The sequence below is a fragment of the Sinohyriopsis cumingii genome, chromosome 5, assembly GCF_028554795.1.
Source record: "Sinohyriopsis cumingii isolate HCF-2022 chromosome 5, ASM2855479v2, whole genome shotgun sequence".
NCBI classification, from domain to species: domain Eukaryota; kingdom Metazoa; phylum Mollusca; class Bivalvia; order Unionida; family Unionidae; genus Sinohyriopsis; species Sinohyriopsis cumingii.
Genome location: NC_142965.1, coordinates 118,451,102 through 118,471,064, shown reverse-complemented (window position 1 = coordinate 118,471,064; position 19,963 = coordinate 118,451,102). Strand labels below are relative to the sequence as shown.

Here is a 19,963-nt window from a genome sequence, read left to right as displayed (position 1 = left end):
AGAATACCGAGACGGTGCCAAAACAATTATCGGCCAAAAATTATAAGCAGCAATACCACATCCAAGATAAGCTCAAGCGTTTTAACCTGACCGCGCCACAAGGAGTTTTGTTAGTTGCTAAGCATAGTCACCCGCATGTCGCTTCTAAACCGGATACAAACAATTTTAAATTCGATTCCGTGTTCAAGTATATCTTTGAGGCGATGGGACTGCCCGAACATGCTGCCAAATGCTGTCCCGTGTGTGGCTAAAACGTGTTAGCGACATATGATAAAATTATTTCTGTAGCGTTGTCATTAAAGCCATCTGCGGAATCCACGAGTTGAATTTGTGTCACTAAAAAAAAACCATTTTAGGAGAGACTTCGTGTCTTTAGTACAAATGATTTTATCGATTCTAAACACGCCTTGGCTGTTTTCTTTCTTCTTTTTTTTTGTCCTTTTTCCTGCTCGTAAAAAGAACCATAAATATGCTCTCCTGCCACATCTTTAAGCGTGTATGTGACCGGTAGCGTCTTCTGTCCAGTTAGGTGTGTATCCTTTCTCAAACGTGCTTTTCAAACGAGCTGTAATCTCTTATGTCTACCAAACCCGCTCCCCAAATAATGCGTCTGTCATTTCCTGTTTGAGGCCTTTCAGTTCGTGATTCGTGGGCGTCATTATAATGATGCCGTGCTTTGTGTGACTGCACTGGTTCAGAACGGTAATTCGACTGTACCTGGCACTGGTGATTCCTAACGCTAATAAAAAAAATTGTCCGCAAATGACAGATGTCTTCTAGTTTGTTAGCCTCGTATTTGCTAAACAAGGGACGTGCTTGCCAGTTGTCCATTGTTATACATTTTCGGCTTGTTAAATTGAACGTATTTTGTCATTAACACACACCAAGGCCCTGTGGCTTACACGGCGATAATTCTCTCCACTGTCCACGTGGTGTAGCTGCAGTGCTATGAGTTTAAACGGAATATAATCCACGATTTTGTTATCCAGATAAATCAAATCGATCTGGTAGTAGCTTAAATTTTGGTACCTTTCAGTGTACAAAATCACTTTCGTGTCCAGGCCATCGCGGAGTAAATTCAACAACGATATATATAATCAGTGTCACCGTAATCTACCAGCTCGTCATGGGGGTATCAATGTACCAGCCAAAATCGCGATTATAGAAATTTTTATCGTAAAATCAAGATAGAGTTAAAAGCACTTGCGTAAACACGCATCCATCAGTAAGTCTTAGGAAGCAACCGGCGATACAGCTAAACCCGATAATATCTGCGGTTACTAACACTCAGGCAGGGCCCCTACGCTTCTCAGAACTAGGCATCTGAATTTCAGCAATAAAATGTTATTGACTGTCACAATGTATCCACCATCGAAATATCGGAAAACCGGAATAACGTCGTCGATGCAAATAGCATTGTCTACGATCTTATCGTCCACGAACTATTCCGTATCACGTCGTAAAGCAGCCTTAAACAAAGATTCCCACATACACGCCAACGTTATCGAGACAGTTTTACCACCGGGAGAGGATACAGTTTTAGTCACAATGGAATCGACATCGACATCGACAAAAGGGCAGCAGCACATGATCTTAGCCAGTTCAAAACCTCCAATGTTTGTCTCCATTAAATCATGCCACTCCACAGATTTTTGATTGATAAGGTACCGTGAAATAATAATAATGAGGTCTTTGTATAGCGCCTAATCTTTAGAAGCTCTAAGCGCTTTACAACATTAAATAACACCTATAAGATATAAAAAAACAACCATATATGATATGATTACAAAAACAAACAACATGAAATTAGAAAACATTAGAAATAAAACATGATGAGAATATTTAAGGTAGGAAACATTATTAGGCCTTTAAGTTTGTTCTTGCAGTCGAAATAAATGAGTTTTGAGAGCCCTCTTGAATGTGATCACTGTGTCTTTGTGTCTAAGTTCAGTGGGCAATTCATTCCACGTTGCTGGCCCTGGTATGCAAAAGAACGCTGTCCATATGACTTTGTTTTCATAGTGGGAATAATGAGTATACGATTGTCAGAAATGGAGCGTAAGTATCTTGCTGGTGTCTACACATAGGTGAGGTCGGATAGGTATGTTGAACTAGAGTCCGACAGTGAAACGTAGCACAGAGAACAAATTTTGTGTTTGATTCTGGATCGAATGGATAGCCAGTGTAGGGTACAGAGCAGCGGGGAGGTGTGCTCTGATCGTGGTACTCTTAAGTATGATTCGAGCAGCTGTCTTTGGAACTTTTTGAAGTTTCTGGAGCAGATATTGAGATGAACCAGACAGAATTGAATTACAATAGTCCAGTCTTGAAAGTACGAATGAACTCACAAGTGTTTTAGTGGCATCAACTGTCAACTGAAAGATATTTGCGAATTGAGCTGATGCGTCTCAGCTCAAGATATGCAGCCTTGCATATGTTCATGACGTGTTGGTGCAATGTGAGAGTACTGTCCAGTGTAACACCTAGGTTTCGTACTGATTGTGTGAATTTAATGTTGGCATTGCTGATATTTATTGTTTGAGGTAAAGGATGTGAATGAGAAATTCTTTGTGTTGTGATCAGAATGGCCTCATTTTTATCATCATTCATCTGCAGATTGTTACATGTCATCCATGATTTCACATCAGAAATGCACTTCAGTTGGGTGGCTAGATTTGTATATTTGGGTGTCATCAGCGTACAACTGGTTAGACACTGGATGATAATCTATGACACTTGAGAGCGACTGAGTGTACAGAATGAAGAGAACAGGTCTAAGAACAGATCCCAGTGGAACACCACAACATAGATCAACTGGGCTGGAGTGTATTCCATTTGCAGATACAATTTGTGTCCTGTTGACCAAGTAGGACTTGAACCACAGTAATGCTGTATCATGAATGCCAAATACATGCTGGAGACGGGAAAGTAATATATCATGGTATATTGTGTCAAATGCTGCAGACAAATCAAGGAGGGTGAGGATTGTAATCTTTCCGCTTTCCAACGCAGAGAGAATGTCATTAAATACTTTTAGAAGAGAAGTTTCAGTACTGTGGCAAGGGCTATATGCAGATTGTACATTGCTAAAAAGACTGTTTGAATTTAGATGAGATACAAGCTGAGACAGAAGAACTTTTTGTAAGATTTTAGAGTCATTTAACTGGTGATGAAAATATATTATAATTATTTTAATATTAATCGAATATAAAATAATGCCCGGGTACGTATTCATTACAGATATGATCTTGCACAACCCGGAGTTGCTGGACGAAACTGCGGCTACAGTTATCAGAAATAACGTACCTGTAAGTTTAGAATTCGACGCGACGGAAGCAATGCGAGTAGCGCGCAGACAAATCTTGCTCACACGAGAACAGCGCCATGACTTATCATATCATGACATCATCATAATCTAGTACGATGCAGACCTCATCAGGCGACATTGCGTTTCTTGCATGGAAACGGAGTACTTTAAACGACTGTTAAAATTATTGCAGTCCTAATGTATATACAAGCTACAGACGATACCCTTCCTATACGTCTCCAACGTTATCACATAAACCGCAAGGATCTCGAAAGTGGCATCATCAAAGCGTGTCTTCTGAACATCGAAATCAAAGTGGAATTAAAGATCACCAAAGTGGCAGAATACGGGCCCAAACACGTCTTACTTACAGTTCAGCAACAGAAAAATTTATACGATAACGGCACGCTTCATATCTTCTAAGATAGAGACCTCATCATGAAACTGTGCAGGTGCTACATCACCAGAGAATGACTTCTTGAATTCGCGCAAAATAGAGACGTATGTGAGTTTGCGATTATATATATATATATATATATATATATATATATATATATATATATATATATATATATATATATATATATATATATATCACACTTAGAAAACCGGTTCCGAACATACTGAAACAGGTTTATTTTGACATTTTTTCATAAAGTTTTAGTTTGTAACTCTTTAGCCGCTCCTAAATTTTTAGTCGTTTCGAGCTCACTACGAGATGTAAAAAGTAGTTAGTTCCGGCAAAGCCTAGTAAAAACCAGAGCGGTCTCCTCGCAAACTCATACACGTCTCTATTTTAGAAAGAAATTTGTGTATTAAAACGAAAGTCTGGTTTCCCGTATAAGAAAAGATTCATAAATCGAGTCAGAATATGTCATAAATTAGAAAGATGGAGAGAGAGAGAGAGAGAGAGAGAGAGAGAACTGGGTCATATTTTATCATGGAATTGCTAATAATGTGCCTGATAATCAACTATATATTGAAAGTATCTCGTCTCTAGTACACCCCTTAACATTATCAGGACAATGATCATGGTATTTTAAAGAAAAAACACATTGATTTTAAAGGATACAGTTTTGCTAGCTATATGGGTGGGATGAGAGGATTCTTCCTTTCTACGTGAAGTAAATTCCTTACCTGCTGATACATCTGTACAGATTTTATTACCTTGCACAGAAAACTTTCATAAACAAAAACTTCGTCGTTATTGGTGTGCTGAATCCAGAAGTGGCTATAGTCAAAATAGCTTCGTTGAATAGGAACATGCACTGCTTAGCTTTACTTAGGTAGTCCTGGTTACACGTTACTGCCTGGGCGTCGTCCATTGTTCCTAAATAAATAACAAAGCAATGAAAGCGATGAAAGCGATGAAAGGCAAACAATTTTTGATATCACATTGATCAGAGCATTAATGCCGATATATATATTTGAAAGAATAGGATTAAAATTCGTTTTTCCTCGCATATTATGAGTTGCTTACGACAGCTTATCATTAGTCATGTACAGTATACTTTCGGATTTCCATTTAGATTAAATTCTCTATTAGACACCTGTTTTTGTTACATAATCGATTATTAGGGTACATGCCTACCGTGATTACCTTGACCCATATCAGACATGTTATAAAACTTCATATGCCGCAATGCTTTTGGTACTTTGAATTTTCATGCATAAATGTATAACGACAATGAAATCTTAAAAATGAAGTAATTCAATTCAGTTACATTTACAACAAAATGCTAAAGAAGAGCATTACGATACTGTAGACTGTACAAGACAATTTGGCATGTCCCTCTAAAACGATGGGAAGTTTTTGGTATTTTGAACGAACTGTCTGACATAACTATTATCTGTCTGCAGTAATTTCTATGACTATGATGTATGTATGCATATGTCTATGTATGTATGTATGTATATATGGATGGATGGATGGATGGATGGATGGGTGCGTGCATGCGTGCGTGCGTATGTACGTACGTACGTACGTATGTATGTATGTATGTATGTATGTATGTAAGCAGCAGGGAAGTTCTACAGACCAGACGTTCCAGACCAAATAAGCCTCCTACGAGAACATTTCCCGTAGAAGCCTCAGATTTCAAAAATAAGCCTTCCTGCGAGAATTAATTTGCGTAAATTCACTCCCGACTGCAATTTTTTGTGTGCAAATTCAATGATTCCAAACAAGTATTTTAGGGGGGGGGGAATTTATTCTGGTGTCGATGAAGTTTGCAAAGTTTGGCTGCTGATCCTAATTTTACCTCGCATTAAAACAATATAGTTGAAAATAATATGAGTCGGAAAGCTAGTAGAGTTGGAGAGCCTCATTCTGCCAGATTAGCGCGAGAAGAATTAGCGGCAGTAAAGAAACTCATCCCGGCAAAACAATTATTTAAGAAAAAAGTTCGTGATTACGAAGATTCTCAATATGGAATTACCGAGATATCATCGAAATTGTTGAGTCCAGTCACTGGAGCAATCGAGCAAGTTGCATACGGTGACAAAAAAGAAGAAAAGGAACTTAGGAAGCGCGGGCTTATTCCCATGACGAGAGACATCGAAGAACACACTCGAATATTGCCGGAACGAATAGTGCAAACACAAATACGAGCACAAGCACAAGCACAAGCACGAGCACGAGCACAAGCACAAGCACAAGCACAAACACAAGCACAAACACAAGCACAAGCACAAGAACAAACACAAGCACAAGCGCAGGAAGAAGAACAAACACAAGAAGAACAAGCACAAGAAGAAGAACAAGCGCAAGAGGAAGAAGAAGAATAAAGGGGGGAGGGTGTTCAAAAAAAAGAACCTCGGGACATAATAAAAGAAAAATTTACCGAGGGTGGTTGGAAAACATTACAAGAACAATTTGACATATTTGGCAAAAATATTCAAGTATTTGCTACATTTGCCGAAGATTCCTTTGACAATAGAAAGGCTTTTTTAACGGAGGAGGGATTGAAAAAAATTAAATCGCGGGATTCTTGGTATAATAATTTATTCCGAGCTAAATATAATTTATCTGAGGCGAGGAGAACAAGTTATTTTTATAGTGATTTTCTGGACTTCGCAAATGCAAGGAAGGAGGAAAAAAAATCTTCGGGGGGGTCGCAAAAATCAACTCAACAAGAGAAAGAAACTGCGAAGTCCGAATATGAAAATCTTCATAAAGCTATCGGAATTGTTTTTACCCGTGATGCGCATGAACAAATTGCAAGAAGGGAAAATTTAGTAGATATTGCCGCGGATTATGATGATAGGAACAAATATTTAAATCCAAAGTTTCATGGAAAACCTCTTGAAAAACAACAATGGATCCATTGGATATATTTTGCTGGTAAAAGGCCTCCCTACCAATATGATGCTGAATATAATGAATTTATTAAAAAAGTAGAACAAAGGGAAAAAGAAAAAAGGGGGGATATAGAAAGTAGTCCAAAACCAAAAACAGGAAGCGGATATACCATTTGCCCTGACAGTGTTGTCAACGACGTATCTCGCCTCGAGGTATTAATCGGAGGAAAACGAGCTGGAAATAACTCTCGCGAAGTAATCAACGAAGCCTCGGATATTTGTCAGCGATTATTCCGCGGTGGTGTCATCGACTCTCACATTTACAAGGAACTTGTCGATGAGCTCATCGATTAAAACAACACAATTGAAATAATATGATTGTTCACAAATATCAGCGCAGACCCAGACAGGTCCGCGTAGTAAACTCTCGATTGCCCGTATATAGATATATACACGGTAATGGATTCGGCGATATTATTGGAAGTCTTTTTACGCGAATAATACCTAAAATTGGACCCGTGATCAAACAGCTCGGGTTAAAAGCAATAGGAAAAATCGGCGAGACTGCCATTTCTGGTATCAGTAATTTGGCCAGTAAAGGCTTCAATGTTGTCAAAAGTAAAATATTAAATTTAATGCGTAAAAAACAACCCGTCAAATTGCCTATCACCAGAGAAATGCCACCCGAAATCAGCAAAGTCATAAACGACGCGGCAAATAAAAAAATAAACGATCTAGCGCAGGAAGTTGCTAAGACAAATATAGCGCAGGAAGTTGCTAAGACAAATCTCGCAAATGAAGTTGCTAAGACAAATCTAGCAAATGAAATTGCAAATACAAGCTTCGTTTCAGGCAGCGGTCTTCGTTTTAGATGATATTCTTAATAATAAATGTTCGCACAAGTGTCAAATGAAGTGTTCGACATGGACGAGCCCGTAGGCAGAGACACATCCGTGCGGGATTTCCAGTATTTCTCGTACGATGCAGTTGAGCCAAATACAAATAATCGCTTGGAAATTCAAGTCCACGATACAACAAGATATTTTCTTCCATCTGAGGCATATATCGAGGTTGTTGGGAGAATTATTAAAACAGATAATACCAACTTTGGTGATAATTTTAAAGTCGGATTTGTCAACAATGGCATCATGGCTTTATTCAAGAGCGCCACTTACATGATCGACGGAAGAGAGATCGAATCAATTACGGACAACGTTGATATAGCAACGACGATAATAGGCCTAGCGAGATATTCGGATGATTTTACCAGGTCGGCCGGTCCTAGTATGATGTTCGCCAAGGATAATTCTGATACCGCTGATCATGTCCAGTATATCATCAGACAACCGAATAATCGTGCTGATCCTCCTGTTGTTGCTCAAGCCGTTGGTCCTACTCCCTTCGAAGATATGATGATTAAACCTAATAACAATTACAATCTTGGATTTGCCACGAGAAGAGCTATGTTGACTAGGGCTGAACTAAGATTTTCCTGTGCAATTCCGCTATCTCACATTTTTGGATTTTGCAGACATTTCAGAAAAGTTATTTACGGAGCAAAACACACGATAATTTTCGTTCGAGACGCTACTGGCAGTGACAAGGCTATCTGGCGAGAAGCAGGCGCGGGTGCTGGTGACACAGGCAAGGTAATCCTAAACAAATTTACCTTGTGGATGCCAGCGATAGTTCCATCAATGCTCGAGGAAGAAAAATTATTATCATTCATGAATCAAGGTGGAAAATCCGTCATGTCCTGGTTGACAACAATGACCGACTCCTGCGATGTTAATATCAACGGAATATTTACCTGGCGAATTGCGTCACAACAAGGTGTTTCGGCACCTAGGCACATCTTTGTTGCTCATCAAAACGCAAACAGATACGATCAACTTCACAGTCATATGATATTCGATAGATTTGCAGCAACAAACGTTTCACTGAGAATAAACGGCCAGCAAGAACCATCCGAGGAAATAGCCATCGATTTTGAAAATTTTTCGACGGCCCGCGCGTATCATCGCTTGCTAAGTTTCATGGGCCGCGATCAAAATATCGATACAGGATTGCAAATATCACAGCTAGATTTTAATACTCGCTATCCTATCTATTACTTTTCCCTGGAGCATCTCGATTTGGTAAAACAATCCGTCGTTGATATCCATTTCAAAGCCAGAATTAACACAAACGGACCTGCAAGAGCCATCGCGGTAATCCTCAGCGATAGAACAATGATACTGGAAGGCATCAGCGGCAGAATGAGAGTCATCGATGCTCCTGTCGAGAACATGTGACAAATTCCAAATTTAGATTAAGCGGTTATTAATATGCCATACGAACACGTCAGTGTGACTCTGACCCCGGGTCAGATAAAAAAGCTCCAATCAGCGATATCAAAGCGATGCGGTATGAAATTAACACTGAAAAACGATCAGATTCACGGTGGGCCTAACAAACTGTCGCTAACTAGAGGTCAACGTGAACGATTTACCAAGGCCAAATCAGCAAATTCTGGCGTTCATGTGAGCCTTTCCATAGGCGCCATCAGAGATATGGTCAAAACAGGCGGATTTCTTCCTTTTCTCCCTCTGATAAAAATGGCCCTTCCGATTATTGGAAAGACATTAGGATTAGGCGCGCTCTCGGGCATAGGTTCCAAATTAGGAGAAAAAGTGGTGGGAGGACGATACGGTAAAAAAAAGGGAGGGTTACTTCCCGCCCTCTCTCCGCTAATCGAGAGAATGTTGCAAAAACGACAAAAAGGATCCGGCCTTTATCTAAGACGACCCCCGTACGGATCCGGCCTAAGTCGAGTCTACCAGCCTCAAATTTAGATTTGATCAGCGAAGCAAAGAATAAAAAAATAAAATTTTTCAGAGGCGTATTTATGCGAGATCAACTACCAGAAAAACCAAACCCTACCGAGACAGGAATAATAAATCTCGATAAAAATACCGGCCCTGGCACGCACTGGGTTGCCTACGCGATTAATTCTCGCGAAGTCGTTTATTTTGATTCGTACGGATTAGCACCGCCAAATGAATTTATCAACTATGTGTCTTCGCTGAAACTTCCGGTTTGGTATTCGACACTTCCAACGCAGACATTAGCGGATCCACCGATATGCGGCCCTGAATCAATTAATGTTCTTGATGCAATTTCAAAATCATCCGGTCCGTATCACAAAATTGTATTTGAATACGCCGTAGATAAATATCATGGTTGATATTTACGGTAGATTTATCTACAGGAAGGAAAAGGCAGAAGTGACTGACGTCGATCTATCAAAGTTCGCAACCAAGAGCGATATTAACAATCTTCTATCGCTGTCAGAGGCGGACCCTGGCGAAGTTGCTGTTTTTCAAAATACCGAAGGAAGATTACAAACCAGCAATGTCAAAATAACTGATATAATCAAGCGAGAAGAATATAATGATCATATCAGTCAGTTTACTCGTCAATCGGAGATGGTATTAAAATCTATTGCTGATATTACCGATATTATCGCGGTATTACCACTAAAGGCCAATATCGCGGATGTGGAAAAATCCGACAAGGAGTTATCAGCAACGTTGCTTCTGAAGGCTGATAAAGCATTACACGACGATCTTCAGGACAGAGTGACAAAAAGATTTACCAAGCTAACTAACGATCTTAAAAAACTAGATGATACATCAAAAAATCTCAGTAAAAAACTCGACGAGGATATAAAAAAAATCATCGATACCTCTTCAACTACACATAACGACCTCAACGAGAAAATAAAGAAAATAAACGAAGATATTGCCCAAATCAACAGAGAGATTGAATCGGCACGTGCATTAATATTTCAAAAAACCGATAGAACATCACATAACGATCTTACCGAGAAAACAAAGAAAATAAACGAAGATATCGCCCAAATCAACAGAGAGATTGAATCGGCACGTGCATTAATATTTCAAAAAGCCGATAGAACATCACATAACGATCTCAGCGAGAAAGTAAAATCCATCAACGAGGAAATTACCAAAATAAATACCGCGATGGGTCAGAAAATCGATAGAACATCACACAGCGATCTTACCGAGAAAACAAAGAAAATAAACGAAGATATTGCCCAAATCAACAAAGATATTGAATCGGCACGTGCATTAATATTTCAAAAAGCCGATAGAACATCACATAACGATCTTACCGAGAAAACAAGAAAAATCAACGAAGATATCACCCAAATCAACAAAGATATTGAATCGGCACGTGCACTAATATTTCAAAAAACCGATAGAACATCACATAACGATCTCAGCGAGAAAACAAGAAAAATCGACGAGGATATTACTAAAATTAACGATGATATTAACGCGGTACGCCAAATCGTAAACGAAAAAATCGATAAAACATCACACGACGAGAAAACAAAATCCATCAACGATGATATTAACGCGGTACGCCAAATCGTAAACGAAAAAGTCGATAAAACATCACACGATGATCTCCACGAGAAAACAAAAAAAATCAGCGAAGATGTTACTAAAATATCCGAGGAAACCTCCGCGGTGCGCCAAATCGCAAATGAAAAAGTCGATAAAACATTACACGATGACCTCAGCGAGAAAACAAGAAAAATCAGCGAAGATATTGCTAAAATTAACGATGAAATTAACGTGGTACGAGAATTAGCAAATGAAAAAGTCGATACATCAGTGAACGACGGAAAAATTCAAGAAATCAACGCGAAACTTCTCGACGCAACTACAAAAATTAACGATATTAACACAAAAATATCGTCGGCGAATCTTGGAAGATTTGCGCGTATTTATACACCAGTGGAATTAATGACAGAAGATACTAGTTATTCTATGTCACTTGTGGTACAAACAAAGGGAGCCAAATGGACGCCCTTTGGAAATCTTGATACTTTTGTCGCGCCGTTTGATGGGGTATATCGAGTACAATATATTTCCAAGATAAAATTTAAGGTAACAACCAGATTTCATGAAATTCATGAATATTATCCAGGATTTTTTATTATTTACATGGAGAAAAATGCCAGGGAAATATTTACAATAGAACCACCAGATAGAACCACGACAGAATCAACGCATTATCGTGCAATATTCGAATATTTATCATCTTGAATCCAATTAGTCAGGTAAATAATTTAATAAATGACCGCATCGGATTACCGTTACAATCAGGCGCGATCATGGCAGGATTCGCTAAAAAAGCTCCTCGACGAGTATCAGATAAAAATAAAAAAATACCAGCGTAGATTAGTTATCATTGACGTCGCCGTGTACGCGGTATCCGCGGTAGTCGCTGGTGCTGGAATAATTTTATCCGCGGTAACAACAATCGCGCCAATCGTTGCAACGATAATAATCTCGTCAACAACGACAATCGCTGGTGTTCTCAATATCGTAGCGAAAAAAATCTCTTCATGCACGAGTGAGAAATTATCGTTGTACAAAAACAAACTAACCAAGATCAATGACGCGTATTCGAAATTATCATCGTTGCTTTCGGAGAGTCTCAATGACGGCGTTATCTCCGATCTAGAATTTTCGGTAATGATTGGTATTTACTCGGAGATTGAACAAATGAATATCAATAATGTCCGAACTAGCCCAGATCGTGACAAACACGACACCGCCGACAACGACGTTAATATCGTTAAGCTCAACTAATCCAGAATTTAGCATTAATTTTCCAACACCAATCAGCGTCAAAGAAATTGCGTTAACACAATTGCGTGTCTACAACAGCTGGCCTAATGTTAGATCGAAATCATTTGGCAGATTATTATCAAACAATTCACTTGTTTTTGCCAACAAAAACAAACCCGATGGAACACCTGATTGGATCGTCGTTGGCATACCAACAGGCAGTTACGAAATTGATCAGCTGGATAAGGAATTTACCACCAGAATATCAAATATAACCGGCGATGCTACTCCGGGAATAAAAATATCTGCGCATGAACCAACACTGTCATCGATGATAGAGGTGAAATCGCCGTACATGGTAGATATTTACCAATCATCGATTAGGACCATATTAGGTTGGCCCGAAATCGCACCTCTAGCAAAACCAAAAAAATCAGATTTTATTATTCCAGGTTGGTACGAGGAAGCTCCTCCAGAACTACCGGAACCAAAAAAAGAAAATTTTACCACCGACGAAGGATGGTATGGAGATATCAAACACAAACCTCTGATCGATAGCGCCATCAACCTCATGAATAACCACAAAATTAACCTGGTAATATTCGCTTTTACTTTTATTAACGAAAGAATTCTCTCGTGGTTGCCTCTTCCTAAAATTCCCCCCGGTGTGAAAATCTTCGACGCTACCCACATTTACAGGATAATAGCCCCCATAGACGGTATCTTGGTAAGAAGAACCCTCGACGAATTTATTCAAGAACATACAATACAATTAAATTTATTGCGGGAATCCTTTCATGAATGCATCTTAAATAAATCAGGCTCATGTAGCGAAATTATCAAACGCGTGAAGATTTTAAATCAACTCGCGAATGATGTTGAATATTATCATGGTATGTTTATTCAGGCGATAGTCGACGATATATCAATTGCCGATTATGTTCTTCCTATTAGCAAATTCGAGTTGATCAGAAATTCAGGAGAAAAACAAAAATTCATGAGAGTATTTGGTTTAACCGAGGAAACGCTACCAAATTTCAAATTTCCCGATTATGATGTTGATAAAATGAGAAAATCCGTCACTGATACCATCGATGATTTATTTCCGAAGTTACATGCCGCGTGGACTAAAAAAGTACAATTGGAATTGATTCTCAAACACAATAACGATCCCGCCGGGCAAGGTCGGCATATCTCGCCAGGTATCGTTAATATAACGGAAGTTATCGCGATTTATCTTCACGCGGATGTTGTCGAAGGCAGCTACAATGTTGATTCGTCAGAGTCAAATCAAGCGCAGCAGGGATTTATCTTGTATTCGTTTTCACCTAGCGCATCTCCGGGTTATTTGATAATAAAGGAGCCGGTGAATCCGTTTTATCTGCGATGTCATAATCGATTGTTGTCAAGGATAAATTTCAAACTGACGGATCAGAAAGGAAATTTGCTTGATATCCGCGGAGAAACTGTTAGTATCAATCTGCTGGTGAAATCATAGATTTTCAAATCGTAAATCTATCTACCAGGGAAAAATAAATAAAATCCGGGAAATTTTCAAAATTAGTAAAAAATTGCATAATTTCAGTAAATAAATTATTTTGGTAAAGAAAATTGCATAATTTTATGTTTTTGATGGGGGGTAAATACCCGTCAAATTGTGCAATTTATATAATTTCGTAAATCCGTTAGGGTAAATACCCGTCAAATTGTGCAATTTATATAATTTCGTGAATCTGCTGGGTAAATACCCCATCAAAATAAAGAAAATTGGATAATTTCAGTAAATAAATTATTTTGGTAAATAATAAAAAAAAAATTAATAAAAATCAGAAAAATTAAGAAATTTGCGTAATTTTATGTTTTTTATGGGGTAAATACCCGTCAAATCGAGTAATTTATATAATTTCGTGAATCTACTGGGGTAAATACCCGTCAAATTGTGCAATTTATATAATTTTATGTTTTTTGGTGGGGTAAATACCCGTCAAAATAAAGAAAATTGCATAATTTCAGTAAAATAGGCCAAAAAAATAAATAAAATCCAGGGAAATTTTCAAAATTAATATATTTTTTTAATTTTTGTTTTTTTTGTTGCAGAAATCTTCAGGAAGATATTTCCTTGGCCTTACTTTCATCGACAAGTTTTTTTAGCTGCCTGACACGCGAGCTTGTAATTTTTTTTGACTCGTATGCGTCTGATAAAATCAATCTAGCTTTTTCCACTAGCGTAGATAATTTAACAAAATCCTCGACGCGATCATCGCTGACTGTCGAAAGTGATTGATACATCGCGATTTGGATTTTCTTTATTAATTTGTATTCGGATGGTAGCGTGTATTTGTATTCAAGTTTTCCTTGAACAATTGTCTCGAATTCGGATCGGATTTTATTCGCGTCCAACTCCGAGGGAAGATTTATATTTTTATTTCTCAGGTCATCGATAGCTTCGATGATGTTGCTTATGGTTTGTTCGTTCATGTTATATTAATTTTGTAATATTTAATTATTCTTCGTCGCTCTCCGAATCAAATATTATTGGTATATAGGAGAATTTGATCCACGCGCCGAGATTATATGAAAATGTCGCATGTTGAATTCCCTCTGCCGCAAATTGCACCGATCGTGAGTTAATTTCATAATATTTCGCAGCTGCGCTCATCGATTCGAATATCATATCCTCGCCCGTTTCTTGATTTATCGACTTGACGGCCTTGGCGTATTTCGGATGTTTGCCGGTATTGCCGGATCTTGAATTTTCGCTCGAAGTTACAACCCGAAGATTGGAAAGTTTATTGTTGAGTTTATTTCCGTCAATATGATCGATAACAAGTCCAATTTTTATTGGTCCGTTGAAAACTTCGAATACAAACCGATGACATAAATAATTCGTTTTTCTTTGTTTTTTATTCTTACCGACTGTGAACATGAGATAACCGGAATTAATAACTTTACCAACACGTTTCTTTGTTTTAGCATTTCTGACAATACCATCTGATGACGTCTCGTATCCCTCGATGGTTGGGTGAGATTTATACTCGCATGTCATTTTCATTGCAGGAATCGTTGATTTCATTTCCATTATATAATATTTATCTGTCTAAATCATAATTTGCCTTGAATCGATTAATGTAATCCTCTTCGCATGTTATCACCGAGGAAGATTTCTTTTTGTAATATCTGAGCAATTCCCGATAATTTTTCCCTCCACAGGATAAACACAATCGAGTCTTTCCTCGCGTGCCAACTTGGCAAACTAAACACCGTTGTGGTCCTTTACTGCCTCGTCGAATCGCATATATGTGAGCGCCACAATAATCACCTCTGCAGGATTTGTCGCATGATTTTGTTGATCCGATTGGTATCCATTTGCACTGCATATTATAATTTAAATATTTGTCTAAAATATAATAATGGATACATTTGATCTTGATGAGGCAGAATATATCATTCCTGAGGTCGATCGCGCCAAAAAAGAATTTTTCGATGATGGGGGGATTCATGTTTGGTCGACATGGAAAACTAACGCTGTTGATGCTACGATGAATCTGGAACGGGCCAAGAAGATAATCGAGCATATAAAAAACTCGCATTCCGAGGAGCGATTTATCTTTGGAATAAAATTCATCGCACAAATGCCTGACGACACTTGGATTATTCGCGATAAACGAGATCCAATACGTGGCGGTAAGAAAAACTTCGTTCTTGATAAAAATTCGAAGCCAGGATTATTATTGGGAATTGACGGTCCTTATTATGCCAGGGCGTATCCATCTAGCGCTGTTGTTTATGGAATTTAGCGGCTAAATAATAATCCTGACATGAAAAATCTACCTGCGATGAAAGAATCACCGATGATAAATTGCGTTGCCGAGCGCGTTATCGAGCATATGAAAAACGCTCGTCGTGGATCTGGTCTGACCCAGTTGAGGCTGGATAAAATTAATTCATGGGCGAAGACAGTTTTTGATGGCGCATCGATTGATGATGTTGCTGTGTTGAGCAAGAAACTTAAATTTCCTATCACGGTGAAAACGCTATCAGGAGAAATATTATATTCGTCGCCGTATAAATCTCGAGGAGTACCAATCGAGATTGTTGATCATAATTCACATGCGTGGTCGCAGTCGGTAATGATATTCCCGCGAGATCGCGCTGTTAAATTTTATCCTGTGGAAGGCGCAAAAGACAATTCCGATGCCATGTTCCGATATATCAAAATATTAGCCGCGTCTGATCCAATATCAGTTTGGTTATTCTCGAGTGAAGAAAGGTATGATCAGTTTATCTTGCCGCGCGGAGATATTTACCGTGATGAAAAATTACATGAATCTATGAAAAATATCGCGGTGAAATATTCGTCAAATCCCGATCAGTTACTGACGAATTGTTTTACGGTTCCGTCTGTTGCTGCTCACGCCGCCAGAGAGAGAAATTCGTGGAAACCTACAAGGAACGAATTTCTCGCTGATATTCAACTTAGCTGTATCGAATACGGCCATGGCGGATTGTGGAATACCAAATATTACTTCGAAGATATGATATCCGTTGATATGAGCGCGTGTTATCCTGGAAGTTTCCTCGGATATGGCGATTGTGCCGGTTATTTTGCCAAATTTGGCCATCCCACCAGCGAGATGACAAGGGTAGCAATTAACGGGCCGTTGCCTGATTTTGTCATGACTGGATTCGCTTGTGTCACTTCATTCGAGTTTGCTGAAAATTTACATAAAATTTGTTATATTTGGTTCGGTCGGCATTTCTCTCAACGCAGATGGGTCCCTATAGTGTTATTGAGATATATGCTAGATTCGTCAATGTTAGTATCGTTGACAGTGAGCGAGGCGATTATATCATACAGGAAACAAACTAAGGTGTGGCTACCGACGGACTGTGAAAACGCGAAAGATATTGGAAGAAAAATAATTGGCAAATTTACTCAAGGAGGATCCGTTGATCATAAACACCGACACGCTAGGTTATTTATCAACGACGCCGAAATGGACTTTATTATTGCCGATACGGTATCGCGAGGAATATTCTGCAACAGAGAGAATATTATCATTGACGGAGTAAAGTTAGGTACCGTAATTAGTTACCTTGACGGAGAATCAGCACAGTATACGCATTTGAGATCATCGATGCTCGCTTATGTGAGTATAAATTTACTGTCGATGATAAATAAATTTTCTGATATCGCGGTAAGGGTCGCAACGGACTCGTTTTATATCGATAAGAAATATCAGTATAGGCTAGAAAATTTAATCGCTGATGGTTCTTGGGGCACTTGGAGGATAAAAAACGAAGATATCCTAGATTACTGTGAGGACGCCGATGTCGAAGATTGCGATAAATTTCATCAAGATAAATTTGAGGAAATATCGACGGCTGCATCTGCATTTGACCCGATTTCACGTAACAAATTCGTTTACATGAATGGTCCTGGTGGTAGCGGTAAAACAACGCGAGCGATAAATTTATTTGCGAAATCTGATATGATCGTGTTGACTCCAACTCACAGATTAGCGCGAGAAATAAGGCAACGCGGCGTTGATTCTGGTACGTATCACAGTTATTTCAAATACAGCGGTGGATTATGGGATTCGGCTCGCATGGGAAATAAATATATCAACAGAATTATAATATTTGATGAAATTTGCACAGTAAATTTAGTTGTATTAAAATCGTTCCTAACCTGGCTGGAGGAGAAAAGTACAGCCGTGATAATGTGCGGAGATCATGGCCAACCTGATCCGATTGATGGTGAATCTCCTCACGAATGGCTCAGGAACTTTGTTGACTATTATGAGGAAATCGACGCTGATTATAGATCCGATGATATTTTACTGACTGAATTTAAGAAAATAATTCGATTACAACCGAATAAAATTCAATGCGATGTGATGAGAAGAATAATCGACGAGACTCCGATGGATATTTTTCTAAATTTGTGGCGTCCCGATCATTTGATCGTTGCTAGTAGGAAAATTGTTCGCGATATTATTCAGGATATGTTATTCAAGCTTCATTGCGAGAAATTTCCAACATTGCAGGTGCCGTTATGTTACAGGCCCGCTGATACCAGAAAACAAAATATCAGTGTTACTTTACCCTGCGGAGAGGAAAAGATCTTGGTACTGAACGATATTATTCTTGTTGATATTAATCTTGTTAATGACGCGATAAACGCAGAAAGATCGCCATGGAAACTTGGATATGCAACAACGATACATTCATCGCAGGGATTAACCGTGGATGGCCAAGTTTGGATTGTCGATGATAGAATTTCCTGGTCAAATTTAGTTTATTTAGCCGTGTCGAGAGTAAGAAAATTATCTCAGTTAGGTAGAATTCGGTTTCACATTAATGACGCCGGCGGTAGTTGAGTATCTTTCGGTATTATTTGTAATTCCTCCTTGGTAAATCCGCGTTGTGGCGCTAGCAAATCTAGGAAATAAATTGCCGGTCTTCCCGATGATCTTGTTACGGCGGATATTTTATGTGTTGTAACGCTCCAATTTGGATCAGTTGCTCTTTTTCTTCCTCCTTCGGCCTCGCCTTCTTTATATAAATACCTGACCGTGACGCTACCTAGCACAGGCGGAATTGTGGAATCTCGCTTTAGGGGTATATTTGGTTTTGTAATTGCAATTGCAGGTTTCATTGCTATTGTTCTCGTTGTCTCGTTATTTAGTGCGTTAATCACATGAGGCAACCTCGATACCCAATCATGAGATCGATTATCTTGAATAAATTCACGCGCGTACTGGTATCCGAATAATCGTTCCGCGAGAGTTTTATTGAATCTCTCAACGATAGCTTGATTGTGATGAACACCTACAATACCGCGACGGATTTTAACATTATTCTTTTTCATCAGTGAAGTAACCGCGCCAAGAAATTCTCGACCTGGATCAACCTGAAGAAGCTTCGGCCATGTTAATGGAGATCGTGAATAAATTTCGCTAAACGCCTTAGCGATCTCCGTTGCTGTTTTATTCGATAACGGTTCCGCTTCCTTGTATCTGCTTGCGATATCAACGACTGTCAACACATACTTGTATGTAACTCCGTCGACGGTATCGTAAGGAAGAAACATTAAATCAGCCTGATGAACTTCATTAGGGACGCTGACAGAGAAACTCGCGTACGTTATTTTCTTAGGCGGAGGAAGATTAATTTGCCAGACCGCCTGTTTCGATAGCCACGATTCAGCAACGGACTGTTTTACTTTTGCTGCCTTGGCGAGTTTGGCTATTGCTGATTTTCCTCGCCAAAAACCTCGCGGAGAATAATATATTTGCTCCATTATTATTTACCAGCGCCGAGTACTAATTTACCTTTCATCGCGCCTTTTATCAACCAAGTTGCCAATTTTTCTTTGAAACTTTTGTCAGGAATCGCGTTTAGTGCGTGAATTAGCCTAATATCAGCGAGATGTCTTTGTTGTAAATCCCCGCTGCGATACGCAAGATCATGATAGTAACACGCGTTATCGATGGCGTTTACTGGATCTTCGCCGGGATTTGGTTGATTATTATCGTTGAGTCTTATATCGAGCCTTGTGCCGGGTCCGCAGTAATTGTATCCTGGCAGATGCTTTTCTCCGGGATATTTCGCCCAGGGCAACCCGGGTAGATTTTTCAAGGAGGCGGTAATATCTCCTCCGATTTTTCTACCTTTTTTTTTACAAATTTGAATTTGCGTGTAT

The 19,963-nt window shown here is 39.0% G+C and overlaps 1 protein-coding gene across 1 annotated transcript in view; it reads right to left on the bottom strand.

Moving 5' to 3' along the window:
• The window catches only part of LOC149800058 (uncharacterized), a 107,751-nt gene that overhangs the window by 73,358 nt on the left and 14,430 nt on the right, over positions 1-19,963 (bottom strand). Inside the window, exon 2 of the mRNA XM_089957180.1 lies at positions 4,475-4,637. Coding sequence (XP_089813306.1) covers positions 4,475-4,637 — 163 coding nt within the window. The remainder of the gene's footprint in view (positions 1-4,474; positions 4,638-19,963) is intronic.